The sequence below is a fragment of the Chiloscyllium punctatum genome, chromosome 38, assembly GCF_047496795.1.
Source record: "Chiloscyllium punctatum isolate Juve2018m chromosome 38, sChiPun1.3, whole genome shotgun sequence".
Lineage (NCBI taxonomy): Eukaryota > Metazoa > Chordata > Chondrichthyes > Orectolobiformes > Hemiscylliidae > Chiloscyllium > Chiloscyllium punctatum.
In genome coordinates this window covers 31,461,053-31,475,435 of record NC_092776.1, presented here as the reverse complement: position 1 = coordinate 31,475,435, position 14,383 = coordinate 31,461,053, and the positions used below count along the sequence as shown (strand labels likewise).

General features: G+C 39.9%; 1 protein-coding gene across 2 annotated transcripts in view; it reads right to left on the bottom strand.

Moving 5' to 3' along the window:
- Window positions 1–13,430, bottom strand: part of lhpp (phospholysine phosphohistidine inorganic pyrophosphate phosphatase) — a 165,860-nt gene extending 152,430 nt beyond the window's left edge. The window contains exon 1 of one of the 2 annotated variants that reach the window (XM_072557529.1): window positions 13,246–13,430. In XM_072557529.1, coding sequence (XP_072413630.1) covers window positions 13,246–13,394 — 149 coding nt within the window. In that variant the 5' untranslated portion in view covers window positions 13,395–13,430. The remainder of the gene's footprint in view (window positions 1–13,245) is intronic. The other variant, XM_072557528.1, reaches the window with a different exon arrangement.
- Between the last annotated feature and the right edge of the window lie 953 nt (window positions 13,431–14,383).

Here is a 14,383-nt window from a genome sequence, read left to right as displayed (position 1 = left end):
TATTTTCAATCTGTTAACTCTTTTAGGCAGCCTGATAGCTTTCAGTTAGAGGTATGCAAGGAATTCAGAAGTACAATATATGGCCATTAGCTGAGAGAGGGCCAACTCTCACAAGTATGCAATTATTCTTTAAGACAGGTTCAAGTAAAGAAAGTTACCACAAATATAATGGATATCCATGGTTTCATTACATATGAATTAACATATTAGATTATAGTTTAAAAGGAGATTTATAACAAAATTACTATCTATAAACAAATGAGGAACTTTTATGCCATTTTCTAGTTGTAACTGGCTAATAATGCACACAGGCAATGGGAAACTGTGTAGTTGATATAATCTCACATGAGCTCCTAACAGTAAAAAAAAAGTGCAAGTTTATACTTGACCAACTGTGGACAGTATAGTTCTGCTGGATATAAAATGTTTATAGATCTTTGTAGAACTACTCCAAAAAATAGGTGGTGCAGTGATAAAATCAAAAGAATTACACCCAGGCATCAATTGCTATTACCTATTGGGGACAATCACAGAGCCATAGAAAGACTATCCATTAATGTTCAATGGTAATATATCTTGGATATATATACATGTACATGTGTGTGTGTCTTTTATATATGTGTGTATGAGAGAGCAAGAGGTGGCTATTATTCAGCAATCTATTAACATATTGATACTTGCAATGGATGGTGACTAATGTCCACAAAGAAATCATTGCCTGTGCTATGCTAACTCCCTAAAAGGAAGTATTTTATCAAAATGTTCTTTATCGCATCCCTATCTAGTTTCTTTGCCAAAGCAGAAAAATATCAAATACTTCAAACAGGTTTAATGGGTCTATGTAAGTTTTAAAACATTCAAAGTTAAATTTGTTTAGTAGTAGAGATAGGGCATGTTTGGCATTGCCAGCTGAAATCATAACTAAGGAAGGAAATCACTGATGCGCACCTACGTCAAATCATTAAACATGCATTCGGTTAGCGATGTATTTATTTTACTATATGCATACAACCTTTTCATTTAGGTAGACAGTATCCGCTTGAAATTTACTCAACTCTTCTCTCGCTGACCATCTGGACTTCCATTTAAAATTAGGATATCCGTTTAGGGAAAAATTAATATCCCTTTAGGATATCCAGTTTACACCCTAAACAACTACGAACATCTCGTATTTGGTATCACAGAGCTACCTGCTTGTATAAAATCAGTGGGTTTCCCATATAAATAGATCAAAAATGCCAAGTACCTTGTTCCATCTGCCATCAGGAAGAACAAGATAAGATTTGTTGTAACCTCACTCTTGTAGCACTTCTGGATTGGAAATCAGGGATGGAATATGGTTTACATTCTGTGGGTCGGGGTCAACTTGGGGTAAATACAACTAAGACAGATTCACTGATCTTTTCTTACCAGAAGGAATGATTCAGACTTGGCAGATAATTAACAAATGTGGGACTCCCTGGTGGTAGATTACTTTATGGGTTTTTTTGTGAACCAACAAGCCCCTTGCTGGTTTTCCTGTGATCTTGGCATTATTACGGCTCTGCAGGGTTTTGTCTGGCCACATATTGGCCAGCTGCTCCTACTGCCTTCTTGGGGATAGTCCTTGCTGGTCTTTTGTTAATGTTCCATGTTCCTTGTTTAAAGTTCTGCTAACAGATGCACTATACCAAACCAACAACAGGATGTTGTAAAACTCCAACATTTCTTTGCTTTTCATATGGAATCACTCTCAATGGGCAGGCCATCAGGAAACAAACGTAAAGTACTGGTAAACAGAGCTATGGCTGAAAAGGGATTTCAGATTGCTTTCTGGAAGGTGAGCTAAGACTTACTACTGTAGTATCATGCTGTTAATGGAAAATGCATGCCTCCAAAACACTCTAACCTCAAGGTGGTACTATTGTTAATCCCTCTGAGTTATGAATGTTTATCTGAAAACTATGCTATGTGTAGTGAGTGGTTCAAGCAATGACTGCTGCATCTTACTGAAGCTGTGGAAAATGCAAAGCTATGTGAAGAAAATAAGGATTAGTTCAAGATTGCAGAAATTGCATGGGGAAAAAATTCAGCAGGTCTTGGAGCATCTGTGGAGACAAAGCAGAGTTAAGGTTTCAGGTCCAGTGATCCTTCTTCAGACCCAAACGTTAACTTTGCTTTGTCTTCACATATGTTGCCAGACCTACTGAGTTTTTCCAGCAATTTCTGCTTTTGTTTCTGACGTCTGCATCCACAGTTCTTTGGCTTTTTTTTTGTTCAAGATTGCTCTCGCAAAGAGATGGCATACTGTACGCAGAATTGTCCATTGTGCTATTTCCCTGTAGATTTACCGTAATATTCTTCAGTTAGCTGTCAGTTCAGAGAACAATGAAAGTATCAGTACAAAGAATTTATATACTTATCTATTGGCAGAAGAACAACACAAACAATATTTATACAGAGCACCCAAACAGCTTGATACTAGATTATAAAATAGTAAATACTGATCAAAAAAGTGTTCACAAATGTAAAACAGAACATCATCACCAATATCAAGATTCAAAAATGAGAATGAGAATTCTAAACCCAAGTCAAAGGAGCATGGGAAGCTTGTCAAAGGTTGAAGATTAAAGGAGCTGCAACAGTGAGAACGAGTCCAACTTTGAATGTGCTGGAAGTTTGACTTTGAGACAATGAAAGAACAGACTCAGATCTTGGTGACAGGAGGAGGTCAGAAAATGAGCAATATATAGTTGCTGAGGTAGAAAACAGAATCAAAGTTAATGGTATTGATGAGGATAGGAACAGTGGGATGAGAATGAAGGGAAACCAAGGTAAGTTCTAACTGGTATGGGTCAAGTTTCCATACAATCCAATTTGGCTCAAAGAAGCACACAGGAAGGCTCATGCAGGTGAGACAAGAGATGTTGGGAAGCAATGAAAGTAAGGTTTGGTCAACGTTAAGCCATAAGAAAATGCTTCAAATTTTCTATGTTTAGTTTTTCCAGTGTTCACAAAAACAGAGGGGAAACTACTTGCTCATAATGATAAACGATGGATTAGATTAGATTACTTACAGTGTGGAAACAGGCCCTTCGGCCCAACAAGTCCACACCGCCCCGCCGAAGCGCAACCCACCCATACCCCTACGTCTACCCCTTACCTAACACTATGGGCAATTTAGCATGGCCAATTCACCTGACCTGCACATTTTTGGACTGTGGGAGGAAACCGGACCACCCGGAGGAAACCCATGCAGACACGGGGAGAATGTGCAAACTCCACACAGTCAGTTGCCTGAGGCGGGAATTGAACCCGGGTCTCTGGCGCTGTGAGGCAGCAGTGCTAACCACTGTGCCACCATGCTGCCCATAAACCACTCACTGGGAATACTGTAATGAGATTGTATGGATCACAAGCCCATCCAGTTTTTGAGATGTGCTAATGTCACAGACTTCAAAGGGAGTTTCTCAGCTCACAGAATTTGATCGCTTTCTTGTACAGTGAATTCTGCCTCATGTCATGCTGTTCATATTCACAATACTTCAATATGCTAAAGTTTCTGTGCAGTTTTACATTCAAATAAATACAGTACTAATTTCAGGTTTCATGGGTCTTATGAATTCCTTATTTCCCCAATAGGCCTAAAATTACTTGCTCTGAATTGAAGATCCTTGGAATTTTACAACCTCTCCAGTGATCTACACGCAGGTTGGTTCCACAATGTTGAACACTACCAGCTATTGCTCTTCTCTGTTGATTCCAAGATCAATTGTGAGAGGAAAGATCCATTTCTCATAATGAAATACCTCCTTAAACCTCCCTGCTCTTCACAACCTTGTTTCTAGCAGTAAACACAAAGACATCTTTTTAGCATCACAGAGTTGTATAGTATGAAAACAAACTCTCCAGTCCAACTTGTCCATGCCAACCAGATATCTTAAACTAATCTAGTCCCATTTGCCAACACTTGGACCTGACATCTGCCTCCTCCTTTTTCTTGACTAAAGCCTTAATTTCTTCAGTTATCCAGCATTCCCTACACCTACCAGCCTTGCCCTTCACACTAACAGGAACAACAGTCTCCAAACTCTTGTTATCTCATTTTTAAAGGCCTTCCACTTTCCAACCACCCTTTTACCAGCAAATATCCTCTGCCATTCAACTTTTAAATGTTCTTGCCGAATACCATCAAAATTGGCCTTAATCCAGCTTAAAACTTTAAATTTGAGATCCAGTCTATCCTTTTCCATTACTATTTTAAAACTAATAGAATTATGATCATTGGCCCCAAAGTGCTCCCCCACTGACACCCCAGTCATTTGCTCTGCCTTATTTTCCAAGAGAAGGTCAAGTTTTGCACCTACTCTCGTGAGTACATCTACATACCGAATAAGAACTTTTTCTTGTATACCCCTCAAATTTTCCTCTATCCAACCCCTAACACTATTGCAGTCCCAGTCTACGTTTGGAAAGTTAAAAATCCTCTGCCATGACAACCTTATTAATCTTACAGATATTTGAGATCTCCTTAAATATTTGCTTCTCAATTTCTTGCTGACTATTGAGATCCAATAGTATAATCCGAATAATGTCATCATCCCTTTCTTACTTCTCAGCTCCATCTATCTAACTTCACTGTACCTTCTCCCAGAAACATCCTCTCGAAGTATAGCCGTAATGTGATCCTTAACCTAAAACACCACTCTCCCACCTCTCTTGCTCCCCTCTTATCCTTCCTATCGCATTTATACTCTGGAATATTAAGTTGCCATCCTGCTCCTCCCTCAGTCATGTTTACGTAATAGCTATGATATACCAGTCCCACATTCACAACTACGCTGTGGTCATCTGCCTTACCAGTCAGGCTTCTTGCACTGAAATAAATGTAGTTTAATTTATCAGTCTTACCTTGTTCTCTGCCTTGTTCTTGGTTGCCTTGACTAATTAACTTGCTCCTCTTCTCTCCAGTAGCATTGACAGACTTATGTCCGCCCCCACACACTCAAATATTACTACCCTCGAGGACCTACTTTTTAAACCTCCTGCCCAATTGCCTATATTCCCTCTGCAGAACCTCATCCCTTTCTTTTCCTATGCCATTTGTACCAACATATACAAATACCTTCTGCTGGTTATCTCCCCTTTGAGAATATTCTGCACCCTCTCTGAGACATCCTTAACCCTGGCATCAGGAAGGCAACACACCATTCTGATGTCTTGTTGTCGGCTGCAGAAATGTCTGCCTGTGCCCCGACTGAAGAGTCCCCTATTGCAATCAAACGCTTGGAACCTGACATACTTCACATTACAGTCGAGCTAGTCTTGGCACCAGAAACCTGGCAGTCAGTGCTACATTCCCCTGAGAATCCATCATCCCCAACATTATCCAAAACAGCACACTTGTTTGAGGTCAGGATAGCCACAGGCAGCGAATGTGCCATGGCGAATCATCACCAAACCGTTTCAGGAAGATAGAAAAATAATAGATACAGTCAGCTAGATAGGGTGCTCCAGGAGAGATAGGCAAGTAGTGCAGGAGTCTCCTGTGGCTATCCTGACCTCAAACAAGTGTGCTGTTTTGGATAATGTTGGGGATGATGGACTCTCAGGGGAATGTAGCACTGACTGCCAGGTTTTGGGTTGGTGACAATTTGCCACGGCACATTCACCGCCGCTGATTAGCCACTGCCGGTTCACCACCAGCGTTTCTCCACTGGGGTCGTTTGACCTCTGGAGACTATTCGCCACCGGAAATATATATATGTACTGATTGTTTTCCCTCCCGCCCGTTCTTTCATACTTCTCAGTCCCCTTTATTTATACAAGTACATACTATATCTTGATTTTTTAAAAAAGAGGTAAAATAAATAATATTTTATTGGTTTATATATAAAAAAAGAGTTACAAATACTTGTGGTGGTGAATCATCTTCAGTGGCCAATGGGCGGTGGCTAACTGTCCTCGGCGGTGAAAGGGCAGTGGCTAATCGGTGGCGGCAAATGGTCCCATCGGGCCTGAAACTGCTATCCATGACACCTCCTGCATTTTGTGAATTCCTCATTGGCTCTAGCTGCCCCTCCATTTGAAACGATAGTATTCGCGTCCAAACACACTTCCTACAGAAATAATCTCCAGCCTCAGCACTACCTCAGTCCTTTCAATGTTAAAACTTCGTTCATATTGATGTCAATCCTGGATTTAATTTCAAAGATCTCTCATCTACCGCCCATCAAAGGCTCCAATTTAACTGTAATTGAGCTTACTATATCGTACCACAATAGGTTCTGTGTCTCTCTTTCCTAACAGATCTACAGTATATTGCCCTCTATTATATTTCATTTAAAATCCCTGTCACCATCTTTAAACCCTTCTATGATCTCAGACTGACCTTTGCAACCTCTTTGCATCATATATCTCTTCCAACATGTACTGCTTTGACTATGCTGAATTGATGCACAAATAACAGTAGTCCAAAAGTAACTTTTGTACATGCTTAGAACACACTTTAATCTGCAATCTGAGTTTAACATCAAGTTTACTTAATAGGGTGATGAGTCCTTTCCTAATGCTTTCTTTTTGAATTATATTTCAAACGTACATCCCATTTCTTTTTTAAGACATGACCCTTCATATAATAGCTGTCCAGCAGCTATTCCTTTCCACACCATTTCACATATTTTCAATAAATTGAATGTTATATTTGCACTCCATGAAAGGCCAACAGATACCAGCAGTCTATGACCCAAATGCAGCAAAATGTGGATAATATCCAGCTTGGCTGACAACTGGCATTCATAATCACACAAATGCCAGACAATGACCATCTCTAACATTCACTAGTAGTACCATCACTGAATCACCCAATATCAACAACCAAGGATTTACCATTGACCAGAAACTGAACTGGACTAAATATATGTGCCTGTCAGAGCAGGAAGCCTGCACGAGTGACTCAACTTCTGACTTGCCAAACCCTGTTCATAATCTACAAGGTGCTAGTCAGGAGTGGGCTGGAATAGGTTCCATTTGCTTTGATGAGTTCAGCTCCTGCAACACTCAGAAGCTTGACACCATGCAGGACAAAGCAGCCCACTTAATTGGAGTTACACAAACATTCAGTCCATCACCACTGAAGCTCAGTAGTAGCAGTGTGTACTATCTACAATATGCACTGCAGAAATTCACTAAAGCTGCTGTGATAGCATTTCTAAACACATGAACACTACCAACCAGAAAGAGAAGGGCAGCAGGTACATGCAAACACCACCAACTGCAAGTTCCTCACCAAGCCACTCACCACCCTGACTTGGAAATATATTTCCATTCCTTCACTGTTGCTGTGTAAAAATCCTGGAAATCCTTACCTTCCCTACCAGCATTGTGGGAACAACAGTTGGACTGCAACAGTTCAAAATGTCAGCTAATCACCACATTCTCAAGGGCATCTAGGGGCGTACAATAAATGTTGGCCTAGTCAATGAAGGCCACATCCTGTGAACGAATAAAACAACCCTGACTGACCACAATTGGAGGTGTAGTGGACAGCGAAGAGGGTTACCTCAGATTACAACAGGATCTTGACCAGATGGGCCAATGGGCTGAGAAGTGGCAGATGGAGTTTAATTCAGATAAATGTGAGGCGCTGCATTTTGGGAAAGCAAATCTTAGCAGGACTTATATACTTAGTGGTAAGGTCCTAGGAAGTGTTGCTGAACAAAGAGACCTTGGAGTGCAGGTTCATACCTCCTTGAAAGTGGAGTCGCAGGTAGATAGGATAGTGAAGAAGGCATTTGGTATGCTTTCTTTTATTGGTCAAGAGTATTAAGTACAGGTGTTGGGAGGTCATGTTGCGGCTGTACAGGACATTGGTTAGGCCACTGTTGGAATATTGCGTGCAATTCTGGTCTCTTTCCTATCGGAAAGCTGTTGTGAAACTTGAAAGGGTTCAGAAAAGATTTACAAGAATGCTGTCAGGGTTGGAGGGTTTGAGCTATAGAGAGAGGCTGAACAGGCTGGGCTGTTTTCCCTGGAGCGTTGGAGGTTGAGGGGTGATCTTATAGAGGTTTACAAAATCATGAGGGGCATGGATAAGATAAATAGACAAAGTTTTTCCCCCAGGGTCAGGGAGTCCAGAATTAGAGGGCATAGGTTTAGGGTGAGAGGAGAAACATATAAAAGAGACCTAAGGGGCAACTTTTTCACACAGAGGCTGGTACGTGTATAGAATGAGCTGCCAGAGGAAGTGGTGGAAGCTGGTACAATTGCAGCATTTAAGAGGCATTTGGATGGGTATATGAATAGGAAGGGTTTGGAGGGATATGGGCCGGGTGCTGGCAGGTGGGACTAGATTGCGATGGGATACCTGATCGGCATGGACGGGTTGGACCGAAGGGTCTGTTTCCATGCTGTACATCTCTATGACTCTATTTTCCCTTTGCAGTTGACAGACTGGGTTCTGCCTTCACATTTCCAGTATTCTTGGTAATATTTTTCTGAACATTCAATCTCAATCTCATTATATCACATGCTCCACAACCTTTGCCCAGCTTTTACTCCAGTCAGATTCTAATTGGTTAAAGCCAGGAGGAGACATAGAAAAGTCAAGAATGTGTTCCTAAAATGAAATAAAACTCAATTTATTCTGCATTATCTATGCTCATTTTTATTATATTGATTTACATTTCTATAATTAATTGTGGGATGTGGACATCATTGGCTGGCCGCATTTATTGCCTGTCCCTAATATGAAAGCAGATTGAATATTCATAGCACTACAGAATATTATGATATTATAACTATCTTTGACCTGGATTTAATAAATTAGTGCAATGTTTGGATAAATTAATCCCCAACAGACTCAAAGTATTTTATAAATCTAAGATATGAAAAGGAAGCACAAATCACAGCCTCCAGTAGCATTACAATTCTGGCAATTTAACAGACAATTTCCTCTTACTGATAACTAGCTTTGGAGCATTATGGGAGCAATTCTACCCCAAGCCAAAAAATGAGCAAGTTTACAAGATTAAGTTTAATGAAACAATCTAAAGGCATATTTCTTCAATTTTGACCATACAATATTAATTATAGTCCAATAGGGTAAATGACCAAGGGAACAGGTGGCAAACGATCCATGCTGAAAAAAAACTCATCAGATCAAAAATAACATACTTCCTTTTGCTGTATAGTCATAATTCACATGAAAATCATTTCAATTAGTAATGACAATAATGAAAATTCCAATATGCTTTGTGCTGGAATCAGGCAGAGGTTGGGGAATGGGGGGGGGCGGGGGGGAGGGGGGGGGGGGGGGGTGCAGGGAGAGGTGATAGGAAAAGAAAGGGATGATTAAAGCTAATTAAAGCAGAAGGCTGTGATTAAATCTGCAATCAGCTCAAGCCTCCCACTGTAACATACAAACTGGAATGGTGCAACTATGCAAAAGTCAAGATTTTCCTACATTTGACACATATACAAAAGTATGATTTTTACATATATTTGCATTTCAATAATGTATTTCATGCTCCCAGGGTGCCCAAAACACGATGCAGTCAATGAAATGTAGCAACTGTTGAAATCTATAAAATACCATCAGTATACTACACAACAGTAAGGTCCATAAATGTCTTTTTTTTAAAGCAGCTGAAGGATTTCTATTGACCTGGGAATCAGGAAAACTCCCTCGATCTCCTTCAAAGTACCATAGTTATTTCTAACCAACCAGTGCAGGCATGTTAGTATAAAGAGGTAGTATAACTATGCCACAACAACCCTAGTAGATCAAAGACATGCACTTGTTAACTGAATAGTTAGAATAGTTGTTGTAATTTTAACTACAATATTAGAAAATATTGAAGTTCAACAAATATAACAGGTGTAGAAAACATCAAAAGTTTTTTTTCAAAACTACTTGTGGCATTTATGAGTAGCTGTTTCAGTGCTCAATGTGAATTTTCAACATTATGCTCAGCTTCTTATTGGATCCTGAAGCAACTTCAGAAATGATCATTCCTCTTCTAAAATGATTATTGTTGAATAAACCATTTCAATAACAGTTTTGTGCTGATTTTTAAAGCAAAAAGTAGTAACAGAATATTGCCAGAATGAGAAACTTCAGTGCAAAGAGGAAAAGAGCTTTTTGTTGAACCGGTATTTACATCAGCTTGCATCAGATATAATTATCAAATATTAAAGACTAATAATTGTAAGCAGAGCTGATTAGTTATATAGACTAATTATTTCATTAAATCAAGGTTTCATTAAATTGGCAGAGCTTTGCTGCAACTGCAACATGTAATGGTTTGCGGACAGCACATCGGCAGTAAGTGTCTGTTTTTCAAAGTATTTCAACTGACAGTTGTTAAGCTTAAATACAAGGGTGCAAACATTCCAGGGCAGAGTAGAAAACAGCTGCTGAAACATTTTGTTTCAGGAGGCAGTCATGGGTTAGTAGATGGTACACGGATGGTTAATGGTAAAGAACTCGAGAGTGTGATTGAAAGTCAAGCAAGTAAAGGGATTCCAAGCTCAAGAGGCTTTATCCATTGCCCTTAACCAATAGCAACAAGGCTCCTGAGGCTTGTACTGGTAATGGAAAACTCTTACAAGGTGGATGAACAAATTGACCAAGGTATAGAATGCTATTCAAGTAGAAGAAGTAAAAAAAAATGGTAATGATAGAAGACTGTAGAGCCAGCGAGATACATACAACTCTCTGCAACCATGGCAGAGAATTACCAAAGTTGTATGGTCTGCCAGGTGCCAGGATTAAATATATCTCCTGTGACTGGAATGAACTTGGAGTGGGCCAGGGAGGATTCAGTTGTCCTGGTCCATGTAAAAACCACTGTCATAGTTAGAACAAGGTATAATATTTTGTTGATGCTGTTTAAAGAGCTGCATTACCAATTAGTCTTAGATTACACATGAAGTCATCAATATGTTCACTCTTAAAGGCGTTTGATTTCAGTCCCTCTGTATAATGAAGGTATTGAGGTTTTAAAGAATGTGGAAAGGAATGGAACCAGAATGATAGCTCACCCACGAGTTTATTAAAGGATTTTTAAAAAATCCTTAAGTACTGTTACACACAAATGGATATTTTTCTCCCATCAGCGTATCTGTGTTTTTTTTCCCCCCATCTATTAACCACCACTAGCAAATCACAGAGTTTCCAACTGAATAATTCAAGTGCACAGCCTGTTTAGGGAATTACAAATCATCAAAGGTGAGGGAAACGTGGGTGAAGAATATTCATGCTTTGTCTTTTTTTTCTTATCCAGAAGTGCTCTTACAACTGAATGTTACTTTTCTCTTCACCAAATCACCCTGGTATTTTAGTAATCACATCATTGCTGTATAAATAATGTCCAATTCTGTTCAGGCTGTGGGCATATACTGGTGATTCACTCATGTTCCTAACTATAGGAAAAGAATAGGAAGGATGGCTGCTGTGGAGCAGCATTACAGTGAGTTTTGAGAAGATTTGTAGCTCAGGTTGAGGTTTTGGATGTAGGTTTGCTTGCTGATGCTGGAAGGTTCATTTCCAGACATTTCATTACCCTACTAGGCAACATCTTCAGTGGGCCTCAGGCGAAGATATGCTGAAAATTCCTGCTTTCTATTTATATGTTTGGGTTGGTGGTCATTTCCTGTGGTGAAGTCACTTCCTGTTCCTTTTCTCAGAGGGTGGTAGATGGGGTCCAATTCAATGTGTTTGTTGATAGAGTTCTGGTTAGAATGCCATGCTTCTAGGAATTCTCATGCCTGACTTTGTTTGGCTTGTCCGAGGATGGATGTGTTGTCCCAGTCAAAGTGGTGTCCTTCCTTATCTGTATGTAAGGACCCTCTGTCACTAATATCCTTACATACAGATAAGGATACTAGTACAACACAGCATTACAGTCCCTACCCCTGAACCAGAAAACTTCGATTCAGGTCCTGCCTGCTCTAGAGGTGCTTGATAACATCTCTGAACAGATTGATTAGAACCTTACGAAAACTCCTGTTCCTAAATGTAGGATAAGGGTATGACGGAGAGCTTTTGTGGTGCAGTAGTAGTGTCCCTACCTCTGGGCCAGACAGTTCAGGGTTCATGTTCTACCTTTTCCAGAGGTACAGCATAATACACCTAAACAAGTTGATTAGTCTGGAGATGCAAGCTGGTGATGCCTGCCTTTCTGTACACTTCTTAGGATGAAGCTCCAGTTTTACACAGAGGGTGGTTCACATGTGGAATGAACTTCCTCAGGAAGTGATTGATATTACTACAATGCCAATGATTAAAAGACACTTGCATAGGTACATGAATAGAAAAGGTTTGGAGGGATATGGATCAGGATCATGCAGGTGGGACTAGTTTAGTTTGGGATTATGTTTGGCATGGACTGGTTTGATCAAAGGGTCTATTTACATGCTGTATGACTTCTTCTGGGTGACTGGATAGGACAGAGGTCATCATGCCTAGCTGATATTGTTCTAACCCCAAGACACACTTAATAATACCAACTGGATAATAACTTGGAATTGGATTCTGGGCTGACTTTTCCCTCCCTATCACCGTTTAGGTCTGAAAATTGTTTTATAAAATCATGGAGGCTCCTTCTAATTTCTCAATACAAAACTCAATGAACATTAGTCACCATGTTTGAATTCAAGCAGAATATCACTTTCAGATAAAGGAGTCTATTTCGACAAAAACAGCAAATACTTTGGACTCATTGCTTTAGTTTCGACCACAATAAAGTTGTGAAGGTTTGTACGATGAAGTGTAAAGGAATCTGCGCTCTTCCCACGTTGTGTTCAGTGGGTTTTACACAAGCACTTTCATCTGATATCACAGAGTGGGAACATTTTAGGAAACTCGGAATGTAACGAATGGTGATTCTCAAAAAAAAACTGGAGTTGAGAGAATATGTTGGGTATTTCAGCCAGAGAGGCTGCATCACTCGATTAAAACAAAAAAAAACATGCAGTTACTAGAGATCTGTATTGGAAACTGAAAGCGCTGGAGAAACTCTGAAAGTCTATTTCTCCAGCACTTTGTTTTTGTAGGCCCAGTTTTTATGGTTCATGAATTAACCACTAAAGGGGAGGAGAATGGCCACCGTATCCCATTCCATCCTAAGGGTGTCAGCGGTATATACAAATCCTCACAATGCTTGTGTTTGATTGCTGTTTTTTCTGACAAGGAACCGACGCTGTGCCACTCCACACAGTACTAGGAGTGAGCAAACAGGCTTCCCGTGCAGCTTTGACACTCACCTTCTCACCGCTTCTGTTGAGCCGGCAATGGGAACCCCTCCTCCTTCCCCACTGTCATACAGAACCCCACTAATATCTAACAGAACTCCTCTCACTCTTCCTGCAGGTTTACACCATTCGGCCATCATGGAAATTAAAGTACGTTGCATTTCGGGAGGTGCAGTCTGTTAGATGTTACGAGTTGTTGAGCTCAATGGGAAGTGAACTACAGATGCCAGTGGCCCGTGCGACAGCGCTACCTCTCAAAGTCTCTGGCAATAATTGGTGTACAACCTTAACTCTACTCAGTGTCCAATCCGCGCTATATTTCCACAGTACCGGGCTGTGTCACACAACAGAGGAATGTGCAATGCATGCAAATTGTGATAATATTTACAGAAACATTTTCCGAGTGCGATTACTGAACATAGAATGGAAACCTGAATGGCATTTTATTATTCACCTATTAAACTGAATACGTACTGCTGGTATATTATAATTAATCCAAGAGCAATTCATAGCAGTTCATGACAAAAATATTCATGTCAATGCGGTTACATTGCGGCCAAAGTGGGCTCTTGAAGTGATTGTGTATGAATATGCTTCAAAACATTACACGCTGAACGAATTGTTCTTATAATATTGAAATTCATGAAATAACGACGCAGTAATGTATTCCTTTGGCAAAGAGGCAGAACGCAGGTACCGGCGCCGTCAATTCTCGCGGCATTGAGCGAGGGCGTAATATTTGTACTATAAGGAAATATGTAAAATGTGTACCATAAGTTATGATAAAGAAAATAGAAGGTAAACTACAAATTACGCAAAACGTCTGTCCAGATAGAAGAGGACAGGATTTAATTAATTTATCAATGAATAAGTAATTAATCACCCTTGATGATAATTATTTAGATAACGTTTCTTACCTATCTATACAGTAAGTAAAGATTTTTCCTTTGGATGGCCAACCCATACAGCCGATAAAGGCTATAGCTTGTTCTTGTGTATTACCGCTATATTTGCTTTGTATTTTCTCTCTCAACCATTTCTTTGAAAATCTGAATATAATTTCCAACAGTGTTTTAGATATTGCCGGTTGGCAATGGTTCTATCTTCTTGCTGATAGTATCTATACTGTAAAACTCATTAACCAGAATAA